Source organism: Paramisgurnus dabryanus, chromosome 19, assembly GCF_030506205.2.
Source record: "Paramisgurnus dabryanus chromosome 19, PD_genome_1.1, whole genome shotgun sequence".
Classification (NCBI taxonomy): Eukaryota; Metazoa; Chordata; class Actinopteri; order Cypriniformes; family Cobitidae; genus Paramisgurnus; species Paramisgurnus dabryanus.
In genome coordinates, this window is record NC_133355.1 from 28,782,831 (window position 1) to 28,799,603 (window position 16,773).

General features: G+C 49.0%; 1 protein-coding gene across 3 annotated transcripts in view; it reads right to left on the reverse strand.

Annotated features, from left to right (window-relative positions):
• Positions 1-23: 23 nt before the first annotated feature.
• LOC135785401 (cytosolic 5'-nucleotidase 3-like) overlaps positions 24-16,773 on the reverse strand; it is a 45,894-nt gene continuing 29,144 nt past the window's right edge. For all 3 annotated transcript variants that reach the window (XM_073812662.1, XM_073812661.1, XM_073812663.1), the window contains 3 exons: positions 4,303-4,465; positions 382-582; positions 24-303 (listed from right to left, as the gene is read on the reverse strand). In XM_073812662.1, coding sequence (XP_073668763.1) covers positions 193-303; positions 382-582; positions 4,303-4,465 — 475 coding nt within the window. In that variant the 3' untranslated portion in view covers positions 24-192. The remainder of the gene's footprint in view (positions 304-381; positions 583-4,302; positions 4,466-16,773) is intronic.

The window sequence follows — 16,773 nt, forward strand, 5'->3', positions numbered from 1 at the left end:
TCAACACACACACACACACACACACACACACACACACACACACACACACAATAGCTTCCACCAACTCAAAAATAATCTGAACAGAAATATGAGACTCGACTGCTGTCATGTAAACCAGCTGATCTTCTGTAACTCTGGACACATGTACAGAATAAAGGTACAGAAGTCAATGAGGTAGCAAAACAACAAAGGTCATGGCTGTCCAGTGATGTGTCGCAGGATTGCATAGGGCACATGCATCGTTTCATCTTTTTCCAGGACGATGTCATAGGCGTCTAAATATGACGGTCTTCTCTCATCCACCTGAAATACACAAATCAAACACATTCACCAGGACTGAGTGTTTGTCTCTTTGTAATTGTGTTGTTGTTTTGTTTATACCTTGTCATTGAGGTATCCGATCTTCATGATGTTCTGCATGTCTGTGACTCCGTCGGCCATGTTGAGATCTCCGAGTGAATCTCCGAGCAGCAGGACGTTACTGCGACTGTGAAGCTCTTGGAAGTGGCCGCTATTGAGCAGCGCTCCCTCACGTTTGTTGTAGATGTGAATCAGTTCCCCTTTAAATGCTCGCAACACACCCTGCACAGCCCAACATGTGTCACACTTTTAGCATGATGTAATTTAATGTGAAGAGTTTGTGTCTTTGATTGAAAGAACACGTTATACGTCTTACTCTGTCACACCCCTCCTGATCTCACTCCACATTACACCCCTCCTGATCTCACTCCACATCACACCCTCCTGATCTCACTCCACATCACCACCTCCTGATCTCACACCACATCCCTCCTGATCACACTCCACATCACACCTCTCCTGTTCTCACTCCACATCACCCCCTCCTGATCTAACTCCACATCACACCTCTCCTGAACTCACTCCACATCTAACCCTTTATGATCTCACTCCACATTACATACCTCCTCATCTCACACCACATCCCCCCCTCCTGATCTCACACCACATTACATACCTCCTCATCTCACACCACATCCCCCCCTCCTGATCTCACACCACATCCCTCCTGATCTCACTCCACATCACACCCCTCCTGATCTCACTCCACATCACACACTCCTAATCTCACTCCACATCACACACTCCTGATCTCACTCCATGCCACACCCTTATGACCTCACACTCTTTATGATCTCACTCCACATCACCCCCTCCTGATCTTACTCCACATCCCCCCTCCTGATCTCACTCCACATCACCCCTCCTGATTTCACTCCACATCACCCCCTCCTGATCTTACTCCACATCCCCCCCTCCTGATCTCACTCCACATCACCCCTCCTGATCTCACTCCACATCACATCCTCCTGATCTCACTCCACATCTAACCCTTTATGATCTCACTCCACATCACACCCTTTATGAACTCACTCCACATCACACACCTCCTGATCTCACTCCACATCACACACTCCTAATCTCACTCCACATCACACACTCCTGATCTCACTCCATGCCACACCCTTGTGACCTCACACTCTTTATGATCTCACTCCACATCACCCCCTCCTGATCTTACTCCACATCCCCCCCTCCTGATCTCACTCCACATCACCCCTCCTGATCTCACTCCACATCACACCCCTCCTGATCTCACTCCACATCACATCCTCCTGATCTCACTCCACATCACCCCCCCGATCTCACACCTCATCCCTCCTGATCACACTCCACATCTAACCCTTTATGATCTCACTCCACATCACACCCTTTATGAACTCACTCCACATCACACACCTCCTGATCTCACTCCACATCACACCCTCCTGATCTCACTCCACATCACACACTCCTAATCTCACTCCACATCACACACTCCTGATCTCACTCCATGCCACACCCTTGTGACCTCACACTCTTTATGATCTCACTCCACATCACCCCCTCCTGATCTTACTCCACATCCCCCCTCCTGATCTCACTCCACATCACCCCTCCTGATCTCACTCCACATCACCCCCTCCTGATCTTACTCCACATCCCCCCCTCCTGATCTCACTCCACATCACCCCTCCTGATCTCACTCCACATCACATCCTCCTGATCTCACTCCACATCTAACCCTTTATGATCTCACTCCACATCACACCCTTTATGAACTCACTCCACATCACACACCTCCTGATCTCACTCCACATCACACCCTCCTGATCTCACTCCACATCACACACTCCTAATCTCACTCCACATCACACACTCCATGCCACACCCTTGTGACCTCACACTCTTTATGATCTCACTCCACATCACCCCCTCCTGATCTTACTCCACATCCCCCCCTCCTGATCTCACTCCACATCACCCCTCCTGATCTCACTCCACATCACACCCTCCTGATCTCACTCCACATCACACCCCTCCTGATCTCACTCCACATCACATCCTCCTGATCTCACTCCACATCACCCCCCCGATCTCACACCTCATCCCTCCTGATCTCACTCCACATCTAACCCTTTATGATCTCACTCCACATCACACCCTTTATGAACTCACTCCACATCACACCCCTCCTGATCTCACTCCACATCACACCCTCCTGATCTCACTCCACATCACACCCTCCTGATCTCACTCCACATCACACCCTCCTGATCTCACTTCACATCAAACCCTCCTGATCTCACTCCACATCACATCCTTCCTGATCTCACTTCACATCACACCCTCCTGATCTCACTCAACATCACACACTCCTGATCTCACTCCACACCACACACTCCTGATCTCACTCCACATTACCACCTCCTGATCTTACTCCACATCACTCCCTCCTGATCTCACTCCACATCACTCCCTCCTGATCTTACTCCACACCACCCTCCTGATCTCACTCCACATCACACCCTCCTGATCTCACTCCACACCACCCCTCCTGATCTCACTCCACATCACACGCTCCTGATCTCACTCAACATCACCCCCTACTGATTTTATTCCATCACACCCTCCTGATCTCACTCCACATCTCTCCTGATCTCACCCCACATCACACACTCCTGATCTCACTCCATGTCATACCCTTATGACATAACACCCTTTATGATCTCACTCCACATCGCACCCTTTATGATAGTGGTGTAACGGATCGCAGTGGATCCTCATGACCCACGGTTCGGCTCGCATGTGATTCGCGGATTAATACGCAAATTTAAATAGGAAAAAGTTTATCATTTGTAAGGGTTTTTCAAAGGTTTGCAAATGTTAACATTCAAATGATTTTAAACAGTTTAACTGCCAAAATGCCCTAAAGTGAGCAGTTTACTTTATGCATAAACAACATGCAGTTGAATGCGTCTGGTCCAGCTCAAGTCAGAGACGTAATCATCCTTCAAAGATCAGAACAGAGTTGCGCTTCTCTCCCTCATACTGTAGTGCAGTGGTTTTCAAACTGGGGGCCGCGAGATGGTGCCAGGGGAGCCCCAGTTTTATGACATTTTATAAAATACATTCATTTATCATGAATTCTGTGTAATTATACCTAAAAAATAATAAGACAACTAACCAACAGCACTACTAGGTATAATTTTATATGTTTTGTTTAATTAAAATATTACATTTTAAAACAGTTTTTGTATTAAATTTTCTTTCCAGGGCCGCGAAAAAATGCACTGTACACAAGGTGGGCCGCACACTGAAAAAGTTTGGGAACCACTGCCGTAGTGTATTAAAATACATTTGGCTAATAGAGCAATGAAAAACAACGTAACATTTTTATGTGCGCCGTTTGTAATCTGCCCTCTGTCTGTGTGTGTGCGTGTTTAAGGGGACTCAGTAGTGCACACACGGAGAGATATGCAGTCTGTGCATATTTGGTCTTAAAGAGACAGTAACCTGAAATGACCTACTTAAGTCTGTGTCATTAATGGTTATCAAACAACCCAAGACAAAGAGAAAATCACATCTGAAACTTAAAAAAATAATAATTACATTTAATTAATATAATAAATGCAGTGTTATTATTCATTTGATTTCTGTACCTAATGACTTTAGACCTTATTTAATGTGCAACTTTGTTCTTTTTTATAAATGTTTGTAATTTCTTTATCATTAGATTTTTCCCATACTTTTTTTTGCTGATCTGAAAAATGATCCGATCCGTGCCTTAAAAACAGTAATGTGATCCGAACCGTGAGTTTTGTGATCCGTTGCAGCCGTACTTTATGATCTTACTCCACATCAAGCCCTTTATGATCTTACTCCACATTGCATCCTCCTGATCTCACATGTTAGAATGAATGAAAAAATATTCATAACCCAAATGTTTGTAGAGAGACTTACAGACTCATCAAAATCCATATAGTTGGAGAACACTTTAACATTAGGATGGAAAACTCCGGCTTGTCTGATCACTTCTTCCAGCACATCTCCAATCCCAGCAGAGAAGATGAGCAGAGGAACACACATCTCATTCAGAAGATGAAAAAACTGCTGGTATTCATCCCTTACAAACACACACAATATCAATATTACTACTGATATTTATTATTAGATTAGCTGTGAAATGTCATCTAAAGAGACTCATATATCACTCATTCTTAAAACATGTCTTATGCTTTGTGTACACCTAAAGACTTTGAAAAGATTTAGAAAAGACTTTATAAGATTATCAGCTCACATCTAAAGACTTGGGTTCACAGTTTTTAGTCTCAGACTAAAGATTTTACAAACACTGAATCTTGTAGTGACACTATTTACAAGACTACAACAAGATTATTTTAGCTTTTTATCATCATGCTCAGCAGTGATTTAACAAAAATGTATGCGCGTGTCCATTGTGCTTTCACACCAGCTGAGTTTTTCTCAATCGCTTTGGTACAATTCTCAGATCAGAATTGAAATTCTCAAAAGTACTTGTTCATTTCTCACATCATTGTGTCACTTGTGCACATCAAAAAAGCAGTTTCTTATTTCTTTGAACAAGTTGCAAATGCTTTGGTACATCCATGCAAATGATTATGTACAATTCTCTGCTTTTTCCTACATTATCGATTGCTTATGTCATGTTGATCAAAATGTATTATAATGGGTCTCTGTTGAATAGTCTTACCCCCCACAACATTTAGGCATCAGTTCATAGTACAAGTCTTAACATGCAAAATTATTGAACAAGTTCTCATAATACAGTTCTCATAAATGTGCCGGTCAAACATATTTTTTTTATAAATTTCTATTAGAAGTTTTTTCTGAATCTGTCCTGACTTGGTAAATTGCTTCCAGGTGAATCTTGACTTTCTCTAACAGACAGAAACGTCCCCAGCAAGCAAAAACTGAGATGTTGAAATGACGGCTAATTATAGACCCAATATAGTCCAGCTATGAGTAACCCACTTCTACCATAAATAACCTTGAATTTGGTTACATGCCATTTTTGCCCAAATAACTTGAAGATGTATGATATTCCAACAGGTGTTCAAGGTGTTTGCTTTCAATTCTTTTACATGATCTAAAAGTATTTGTATTGTCTATTTTTTGGCTATGGTTAGATGTCTATTAGACTTTCACTGGCAGCCCAAATTTAGCCTTGTTAGCCAAACATGCTTGCTGGGTCAGGAGGTATAGGAAGGACTTCAGTGTAAGACAGCACTGCATGTACAGTTTTCCCTAAAGATATTGTTCAATGTTCACATTTCTACTTTTTTCTTTGGGCTATGCAGTGCTTTTCCTTTCTGTATGGCAATGACATGGTTTGTCAATGAATTACAGTACAAACAGTAAAAGCGTAAATGTACATTTTGTTTAGTCTCTGGCAATCAAACTCCCTCATAACTTACACTAAGGTGTAAATTACAATTTACAATACTTGTCGTCAAAACTTTAGCGATAGTTCACATCAGGAAATTACTTCAGAGTAAACTGTTATATTGACAACGTGACTAAACAATTTGACAGTCTTATCCATGCACAATGACACATTGACTTGTCATTCTGATGGCAATGACATGTTCATTGACACAGATATTTGAGAGATGAATTTTGTGTAAGAGAGTGGCTTTTGCAGGTTATCCATGGTGTTTTGCTACTTGTCCGAATTGTTTTGAGAAATGCACTTACTGTTTTGCAAATTGTGAGTATGATTGGAGAAATGTATCAAAGCGACTGAGAAAAACTGTAATAACAGTATAAAAATCTCAAGTTCACATTACTTTATTTTATATGCATTAATGAGCAAAACCTCTTCAAGACGGTTTTTGACGGTCAGTGTAATTTATATAGCTGTGATTTGTTTAACCCACATTGTTTTCGTGCTGTTCTGATTCGTGTAATGACAGATATAGACACAATACACAATTATAGACATAAAAAGCCCTTGGCACATTATTAAATCTGTTTCTCTTACGTTTTAAGATAAAATAAAAAAATCACTCATTGATTGACAGCATGAAGCAGACGATCGTGTTTCCCGTCAACAGTTGAAGCATAAGATTTAGAGATGTACGTTATCTGTTTCTCTGAACAGTATTAAGCTATATGAGGACTCATTTGCTGGGCAGAGAGTGAATGACAGCGCAGTCTTCTGATGTTTTTAAATATTTCATTGCTTTCTTTTACATTGCTCAAAGTCATGACTTTTTGAAACACGCATTTATGACATTTATGGCGTCACATGTATGACCGCACGCGTGCGGTGTACGTGCTTGTGCTTTAACTTGTTAACATGCGCGCCGAAAAAAACACGCGCCGCTTACGCGTTGCTCACGCTTGCGGTGTGAAGAATGTAAGCACATACCAGAAAACATTAGCACCTTATGCCATTCAATAGAGTGGTAGAGTTAGCATGTTGATGTCACAAGGTGACGATCTTTTTGGGCGGAACCAAAAGTTGGGAAAGTTTGGTTCCGCCCGGATGTTTCCACCCAGACTGGGGAAAGGAAACACCGGACATCCGGCAGCATCGCAAAGGGCTGTAATCAGTCGATTAGGCACAGCTGTGTGTAGTTAAGGAGATCGCCGGGTGATTGGACAACTGGAGTACACGGAGGAGTATTTAAAGAGCAGTTAAATCACAGTTGAAAAAGTTAGTGTGTGCTGAGGAACGGAGCTGTGCTCGTTGATAGACGTCGGTGGCTATCTATATTTTTCTCTCTCTCTCTCTCTCGTTGTAGTCTGCGGTGGAAACGCTGGAGTTAAAGGAAAATCCTATGGGTAGAAGAAACATTGGTCTAAGTGACACAATTAAAGGAGTAAAGCAGGAAGGGAAACCGACTTTGTGTTGCAACGCAAACAAAGGCAAACCGCTGTGAGTATCAACTCTGGTGTTGAACAAACTTGTAAATACTAAACTGTGCAATTGTTGGATACCTCCAGGAGAAGGAGGGCGGCCCTACCCCTGAAACATCGTGGTGGGTGAGCTGTAGAAGCGTCCATCCAAACAGCCACAGCAACGAATTACCACTCCGGTCGTATGTCTATCGCCCTCATCCAGCCCAAGCGAAGTGGAGGACGCAGGGCGTCCTTTGTTGTGTACACTGATAGTGTGGTGAGTGAGTCTTTGAAATTAGTAAATTGTTCACGTTGAAGTGGTGCTGTGTATTTGCTGTGGGTTGCTGTGTGTCTTGTCAGACGAAACCCCGCATCATCCATTTTTCACTGGGCAGAGGACGGAGAGGCTAACGACCCTAGGAATTACCAACTACTATACGCAGTGTGCTGTCTGGAGTGTGAAGTGACGCAGATTTAAGTGCTGTCAGCGAGTGTGAGTACAACATTGGATTGGTTGTATTGAAAACTTACCTGTGCCTGCCCTTGTCGCAGAGTCAGAGGCGAAAGAGTTCCGCCGCCCAGTGGTCCCTACAAAGGGGCGCCCCTGTCCAGGATTCGATCGCCCTACGGGTAGTGAGGATAGGGCAGCGCTCGACCCGGTGAGGCGGTGTGTCATCTTCGCCCCTCTGCTGGACCTGCGGAGAAAGCTATACCTACCAAGAGCTGTAAACAGCAGACCAGACGAGAAGTATCCAAAATCCAAGTAACAGTGCTTTGTGTCCCAGCGGTCACCTGTGGAGAAAAAGGAGAACGAGAGTGAACCTTAGGAGAACAGACTGTGGAAAGCTATACCTACCAAGAGCTGTAAACAGCAGACCAGGTGAGAAGCATCCAAAATCCAAGTAACAGTGCTTTGTGTCCCAGCGGTCACCTGTGGGGCAAAAGGAGAACGAGAGTGAACATTAGGAGAACAGACTGTGGAAAGCTATACCTACCAAGAGCTGTAAACAGCAGACCAGGTGAGAAGCATCCAAAATCTAAGTAACAGTGCTTTGTGTCCCAGCGGCCACCTGTGGAGAAAAAGGAGAACGAGAGTGAACATTAGGAGAACAGACTGTGGAAAGTGATACCTACCAAGAGAGCTGTAAGCAGCAGAGCCGGTGAGAAATACTCAAAGTCCAAGTTAACAGTGCTTTTGTGTCCCAGCGGCCACCTGTGGAGAAAAAGGAGAACGAGAGTGAACATTAGGAGAACAGACTGTGGAAAGTGATACCTACCAAGAGAGCTGTAAACAGCAGAGCTGGTGAGAAATACTCAAAGTCCAAGTTAACAGTGCTTTTGTGTCCCAGCGGCCACCTGTGGAGAAAAAGGAGAACGAGAGTGAACCTTAGGAAAACAGACTGTGGAAAGTGATACCTACCAAGAGAGCTGTAAACAGCAGAGCCGGTGAGAAATACTCCAAGTCCAAGTTAACAGTGCTTTTGTGTCCAAGCGGCCACCTGTGGAGAACAAGGAGCCAGAGAGTGAACGTACGACGGAGAAACGGAAGGCACGCGGGGCGAAGACCCCCTGCCGAACAGAAAAGGTACGCAGATAGCGGAAAGTCCACTTACCAGTCACACTGTTTGTACTCTGCCTCCAGGAAGGAAGAAGGAGGGCGCCACGGATAGCAGGGACCAGGCCGGAGCCTGACGTTTCCCCTCCCCCCGGCTTACGGTGGTCTGCACCCCCGTTGCCCTTTGTCCCTGCCTGCCCGTGGCTGCAGTCTCCCTGGAGGGAGGAGCCGGAGACTCATTAGTTTTAATTTCCCCCTTTCCCATTTCCACAGTCCTTTTAAATATTTAAATTCAATAAAGATTGTTTTATATTTTACTTACCTGTTCTCGTGTTTGTCTGGTCATTGGGTTGGCTTTGGGGACCTCCTCGAGGTGGAAGTTGAGAAGGGGCGTGGCTTTAGTCAAACATAGCCAGCCCCTGGGGGTGACAGATTTTGGCGTAGTCGGCAGGATTCCACCTCGAGTTGAGTAACCAAGGTCACCCAATGACTGACAACGCGGGGCCCGCAGCCCCACCCCGTGCCACGTCCATCATCATGGGAAGCCCATGGATCCAGAAATATGGAGGAGCAGAGTCGGAGGTACGACTGGCCGAATGGAAGGCCCAATTGGAGTACTTAGCCGACTTACAGGGCCTTAGTGCCGCCCAGCGGCTCCAGTTTGTGTTAAACTCCCTAGAGGGGGAAGCACGGCGAGAGGTACAAGCCGCCCCCGAAGCAATTAGAGCCACCGCCCAGACCGTGTTCCAGTTTCTTACTGAGCAATATGGTGACCATACCCCCGTAGCTGTCCTCCGTTCACAATTTTTTAATTGTAAGCAAGGCCCCCGACAACCCATCAGAGCTTTTGCCCTCAGGCTGCGAGAGCAGTTCACTCGGCTGCAGGCCCGACGTGACCATGGGCTAGGAGACGGGGAGACCTTGTTACGTGACCAGTTCCTCCTGGGGATGAAAGAGGGCCCCGTGAGACAGAGTCTGAGGGTCCAGTTCCGGAGGGACCCCGGGCTCACCTTTGACGATCTAAAGAAAGAGGCGCTGGCCTTGGAGGGTGACGAGGTCGAAGTGAGTGAAGCCCCTGTATGTGCAGCCGTAAGTGGAACCGCAACAGCGCAGCCTGAACGTGCGGATTGGAAGCAAGCCCTGAAAGCAGAGTTGTTGCAGGACGTCCGAGAACAGATGTCCGAACTATCCAAGACCCTCCTGGGAGAACTTCGCCAAGGTAGGGCGCGAGAGGACCCGAGGCCGGCACCCCGAGAGCGAGTCTACTCGGAGAGGGGCCGAGAGCCACCGGGACGCCCGAACCGTTTTAATCGGCCCCCGCTTCGAATGGGATGACCAGGGGCGGCCAATCTGCAATCGTTGCGGAGAACCAGGGCATTATAGCCGTCAGTGTGTGCCTCGCAGGGCATCTGAAGGGGGTTTTTAGGACGACCGGCCACAGTGGGTCGTGTGGCCGGGACCCCTCGAGAAGACCCGGGAAGAAGTGATAATTCTAGATACCAGACGGTTGGGCATAGCCCAATGGCAGAGATAAAGGTGTGTGGCAAGACAGTACAGTGCCTGGTAGATACGGGCTCTCAGGTAACGTTGTTTGCAGAAAGCCTCTCGCAGGAAGTATTCGGTAAGCAGGGAGCACAAGGAACAGAGGCCCCCTGGCTGACGTTGCGGGGCGCAAACGGCCTAGAGATCCCTTACATTGGCTACCGGTTGACGGATTTAGAAGTTCACGGAGTGTTAGTTCCCCAGAAAGGGGTGATCATTGTGGAAGACAGGTGTTTGGGTGCCCATCGAATCCTATTGGGCATGAACGTTCTCTCCGAATGTTGGGAGGAGTTATTTCAGGCTAGGCCCGGCCCTAGGATCTCACCTGTCGAGAGGCCCAAATGGGAGCGAGTAGTCGCTGACTGTCGTCGGGTCCAGATGACCCAGGTCCGCAGAGACCGGGAAGAGGTAGGACGAGTGATGTGTCGTTTTGCTTTGTCTATCCCTCCTAGGAGTGAGGCCATTGTGTGGGCGAGAGTGCCCCCCCGAGGAGTTAACCCCGAGGAGTGGGTATTGGTTGAACCTCGTGCTGATTGCCCTCAAGTGGAAGTAGCACGAGGCCTAGCGGCGGTCCACCGGGGGAGGGTCCCTGTAAAAGTACGAAATGACCATCCATATCCAGTGCACTTACACCGACACCAGCGGCTGGCCCGATTAACGGGGGTCGCACCCCATCAGGTGAGAGAAGAGAGAGACGTTAGTTTCCGTCAGGTGTGCCCCACTGTCATTGAGGTGGCCCTGACGCAGATGGAGGTCCCTTCGAACAACAGGGAGAGGGACGTGCCGAGGCATCTGGCAGGTGAGTCCCTACAAGGGGAAAATTTGGAATGGGCACAGACACAAAAGCTCCAAGCACTCCTTCAGAAATGGCAACATGTGTTTGCAAAACACGAGGAGGATTACGGATGCACCAAGGTGGTGGAACACCATATCCCGACTGGAGATGCAGGACCAAGTAGGGAGAGGTACCGGCCGATCCCACCCACCTTGTATACAGAGGTACGCTCACTGTTGCAGGGCATGCTGGGGCGGGGCATCGTCCGGGAAAGCAGTAGCCCATGGGCGGCCCCCATCGTGCTTGTACAGAAGAAGTCGGGGGCTTGGAGATTTTGTGTGGACTATCGTAAGCTCAACCTGGTGACCAAAAAAGACGCTTTTCCCCTACCACGGATCGAAGACTCCCTTGCCGGTCTCACGCGGTCCGCTTGGTACTCCACTATGGATCTGGCAAGCGGGTATTGGCAGGTGCAGGTGGCCGAGGCCGATAGAGAGAAGACCGCCTTTACGACCCCGTTCGGATTATTCGAGTGGGAACGGATGCCCTTCGGGCTCTGTAACGCTCCAGCCACGTTCCAATGTCTGATGCAGCGCTTCCTTGGAGGTCAGTTAATGGAGTCAGTCTTGGTATACTTAGATGACGTAATTGTGTACTCCCCAGATTTCGATTCCCACCTCCGACACCTCGAAGAGGTTTTCCAGGCTATGGAGAAATATGGGCTGAAGCTGCAACCCGATAAGTGCCATCTGTTGAGGCGAGAAGTCCATTTCCTGGGTCACGTGGTCAGCGCTGCCGGGGTGGCCGTAGATCCTGGGAAAGTCTCTGCGGTAAGAGACTGGAGTGCACCCAAGACTGTGAGGCAAGTGCGATCATTTCTAGGGTTTGTGGGATAATACAGGCGGTTTATAAAAGATTTTTCAAAGATTGCTAAACCGCTTAACCAGCTGCTGGTCGGTACAGGGCGAAACCGGGGACGTGGGTCACCCCCTATTAACTGGGATGAGTCCTGTGATGCGGCATTTCAGAGATTAAAGCAGGAACTGTTGCAGGCTCCCATCTTGGCCTATGCAGACTTTACTCAACCATTTGTCTTGTATACAGACGCTAGCAACCTGGGGTTGGGGGCGGTCTTGGCCCAACGACAGGAAGGAGCAGAACGGGTGATTGCCTACGCAAGCCGAAGCCTCCACCCAGCTGAGAGGAACGATGCAAACTACAGCTCATTCAAACTGGAACTGCTGGCCCTGAAATGGGCCCTGAGTGAGAAGTTTAAAGACTACCTCTGGGGTGCTAAGGTAACGGTGATTACGGACAATAATCCTTTGGTGCATTTACAGACAGCAAAGTTGGGAGCCGTGGAGCAGCGATGGGTGGCACAGCTCGCAAACTTCGATTACCAGCTGCAGTATCGGCCTGGGCGAGAGCACACGAACGCGGATGTCTTGTCCCGACTACCAGAGGTGGACAACCCCGGGTGCCGGGGGGGCCAAGAAGAAGATAGCCAGAGGGAAGGCTATTTGATAGGGGCCGTGGAAGCACCAGGAGGCCAGCAGGAGGCTGTGCCGGGGAACTGGGGCTGGGACCCCTGTCGGTGGATAGCGAGGCAGGCCCAGGATCAGGATGTGTGCCAGGTGAAGATGTGGGTGGAGCAGGGCCGACGGCCAACGTCGTCAGAGAGACTGACCCAGACAGAGACGGGGAGAAGACTACTGGGACAGTGGGACAAGCTGGAACTACAGGAAGGGGTGCTCTGCCGAAAGGTTAGTGACTCGAAGCTGGGCGAGGAGGTACGCCAGATCGTGGTGCCCGCCGATCAAGCAACAGCCTTGGTGTCAGCCTACCATGATCAGTTGGGGCACCAGGGACAAGAAAGAACTGTATCTCTGCTGCGCAGATTTTTCTACTGGCCGGGGCTGGAAGCCTCAGTACGTAGCTTGGTCCAAGCTTGTCCCAGGTGTATGTTGTTCAAGTCCCGACGAGAGGCTCGAGCGCCGATGGTGCCCATCCATGCCAAAGCCCCCCTCCACATTATGGCAATGGATTTCCTGACACTGGGCCGGCCGCAGGACCGCTATCCGAACATCTTAGTGATCACTGACCTGTTCACTAAATACGCATGGGCAGTTCCCACTCTTGACCAGACGGCAAACACCACAGCAACTGTTCTATGGCGGCACGTCTTCCAAACGTTCGGATGTCCGGAGTTCCTGCACTCAGATCAAGGGGCCAATTTCGAGTCGAAGGTGATCCGAGAATTATGCCAGCTGTATGGGTGCACCAAAACCCATACAACGTCGTATCACCCACAGGGGAACGGCAGCTGTGAGAGGTTTAATCAGACCCTGTTGGGGCTCCTAGGGACCTTGGATCAACGGAAGCAGAGCGATTGGGTGAGTGCCCTACCGAACCTTTTACAAGCCTATAATAACAGCATCCACAGTACGACGGGGTATGCGCCCACTTATCTGATGTTCGGCAGACACGTGCGGATGCCCACGGACCTGGTCTTGGGAGTGGCAGCTGGCCAGGAGGAAGGGAGTGTGACAGAGTGGGTGGGGCGCCATCACCAACGGCTACACTTTGCCTATGAGCAGGTATCACAGAGGATACGGGCCACAGGGGAGAGGAACAAGCGTTTGTACGACCGGACTGCCCGGGACGCCCCCTTGTTACCAGGAGAGAGAGTCTTGGTACGAGACAATCGGCGGCAAGGCAAGGGAAAATTAAGTGACCGCTGGGAGACCATCCCGTATGTAGTCTGCAGGCAACAGAGACCGGGACAGCCGGTGTATACCATCCGGCCGGAAGGAAAGGCCGGCCCCGAACGTGTGGTACACCGAAACATGATTCGCCCTTGCCCAAACTATCCCGAGGCCGCGAAAGAGGTAGTTATGGAGCCGGTACCGGCGGCCCCCTGGATGGGAGGATGGGCTGTGGTACCAGGCAAACCCGTGGCGACACCACCCCCGGCTGCCCCAGGAGAGCGAGCGTTGACGCCCGAGCCAGCCGAACCCCCGGCCGCCCAGAGACAACCAGAGTTAGCACCCGAGCCAGCGGAACCCCCGGCCGCCCAAAGGCAACCAGAGGTAGCACTCGAGCCAGCTGAACCTGATTCCCCCATGAGGCGCTCCCAACGGGAGAACCGAGGCCGACCCCCTGCCCGTTACGGTGAGTGGACGGCTCGAAGGCATTCCAGGGACTAGAATGCATTGGCGGGGGAGGATGTCACAAGGTGACGATCTTTTTGGGCGGAACCAAAAGTTGGGAAAGTTTGGTTCCGCCCGGATGTTTCCACCCAGACTGGGGAAAGGAAACACCGGACATCCAGCAGCATCGCGAAGGGCTGTAATCAGTCGATTAGGCACAGCTGTGTGTAGTTAAGGAGATCGCCGGGTGATTGGACAACTGGAGTACACGGAGGAGTATTTAAAGAGCAGTTAAATCACAGTTGAAAAAGTTAGTGTGTGCTGAGGAACGGAGCTGTGCTCGTTGATAGACGTCGGTGGCTATCTATATTTTTCTCTCTCTCTCTCTCTCTCGTTGTAGTCTGCGGTGGAAACGCTGGAGTTAAAGGAAAATCCTATGGGTAGAAGAAACATTGGTCTAAGTGACACAATTAAAGGAGTAAAGCAGGAAGGGAAACCGACTTTGTGTTGCAACGCAAACAAAGGCAAACCGCTGTGAGTATCAACTCTGGTGTTGAACAAACTTGTAAATACTAAACTGTGCAATTGTTGGATACCTCCAGGAGAAGGAGGGCGGCCCTACCCCTGAAACAGCGTGGTGGGTGAGCTGTAGAAGCGTCCATCCAAACAGCCACAGCAACGAATTACCACTCCGGTCGTATGTCTATCGCCCTCATCCAGCCCAAGCGAAGTGGAGGACGCAGGGCGTCCTTTGTTGTGTACACTGATAGTGTGGTGAGTGAGTCTTTGAAATTAGTAAATTGTTCACGTTGAAGTGGTGCTGTGTATTTGCTGTGGGTTGCTGTGTGTCTTGTCAGACGAAACCCCGCATCATCCATTTTTCACTGGGCAGAGGACGGAGAGGCTAACGACCCTAGGAATTACCAACTACTATACGCAGTGTGCTGTCTGGAGTGTGAAGTGACGCAGATTTAAGTGCTGTCAGCGAGTGTGAGTACAACATTGGATTGGTTGTATTGAAAACTTAACTGTGCCTGCCCTTGTCGCAGAGTCAGAGGCGAAAGAGTTCCGCCGCCCAGTGGTCCCTACAAAGGGGCGCCCCTGTCCAGGATTCGATCGCCCTACGGGTAGTGAGGATAGGGCAGCGCTCGACCCGGTGAGGCGGTGTGTCATCTTCGCCCCTCTGCTGGACCTGCGGAGAAAGCTATACCTACCAAGAGCTGTAAACAGCAGACCAGACGAGAAGTATCCAAAATCCAAGTAACAGTGCTTTGTGTCCCAGCGGTCACCTGTGGAGAAAAAGGAGAACGAGAGTGAACCTTAGGAGAACAGACTGTGGAAAGCTATACCTACCAAGAGCTGTAAACAGCAGACCAGGTGAGAAGCATCCAAAATCCAAGTAACAGTGCTTTGTGTCCCAGCGGTCACCTGTGGGGCAAAAGGAGAACGAGAGTGAACATTAGGAGAACAGACTGTGGAAAGCTATACCTACCAAGAGCTGTAAACAGCAGACCAGGTGAGAAGCATCCAAAATCTAAGTAACAGTGCTTTGTGTCCCAGCGGCCACCTGTGGAGAAAAAGGAGAACGAGAGTGAACATTAGGAGAACAGACTGTGGAAAGTGATACCTACCAAGAGAGCTGTAAGCAGCAGAGCCGGTGAGAAATACTCAAAGTCCAAGTTAACAGTGCTTTTGTGTCCCAGCGGCCACCTGTGGAGAAAAAGGAGAACGAGAGTGAACATTAGGAGAACAGACTGTGGAAAGTGATACCTACCAAGAGAGCTGTAAACAGCAGAGCTGGTGAGAAATACTCAAAGTCCAAGTTAACAGTGCTTTTGTGTCCCAGCGGCCACCTGTGGAGAAAAAGGAGAACGAGAGTGAACCTTAGGAAAACAGACTGTGGAAAGTGATACCTACCAAGAGAGCTGTAAACAGCAGAGCCGGTGAGAAATACTCCAAGTCCAAGTTAACAGTGCTTTTGTGTCCAAGCGGCCACCTGTGGAGAACAAGGAGCCAGAGAGTGAACGTACGACGGAGAAACGGAAGGCACGCGGGGCGAAGACCCCCTGCCGAACAGAAAAGGTACGCAGATAGCGGAAAGTCCACTTACCAGTCACACTGTTTGTACTCTGCCTCCAGGAAGGAAGAAGGAGGGCGCCACGGATAGCAGGGACCAGGCCGGAGCCTGACGTTTCCCCTCCCCCCGGCTTACGGTGGTCTGCACCCCCGTTGCCCTTTGTCCCTGCCTGCCCGTGGCTGCAGTCTCCCTGGAGGGAGGAGCCGGAGACTCATTAGTTTTAATTTCCCCCTTTCCCATTTCCCCAGTCCTTTTAAATATTTAAATTCAATAAAGATTGTTTTATATTTTACTTACCTGTTCTCGTGTTTGTCTGGTCATTGGGTTGGCTTTGGGGACCTCCTCGAGGTGGTGTTGAGAAGGGGCGTGGCTTTAGTCAAACATAGCCAGCCCCTGGGGGTGACATTAACACATACAGGCAATATCGCTCCACTTTTTTTCTTTTTCCACT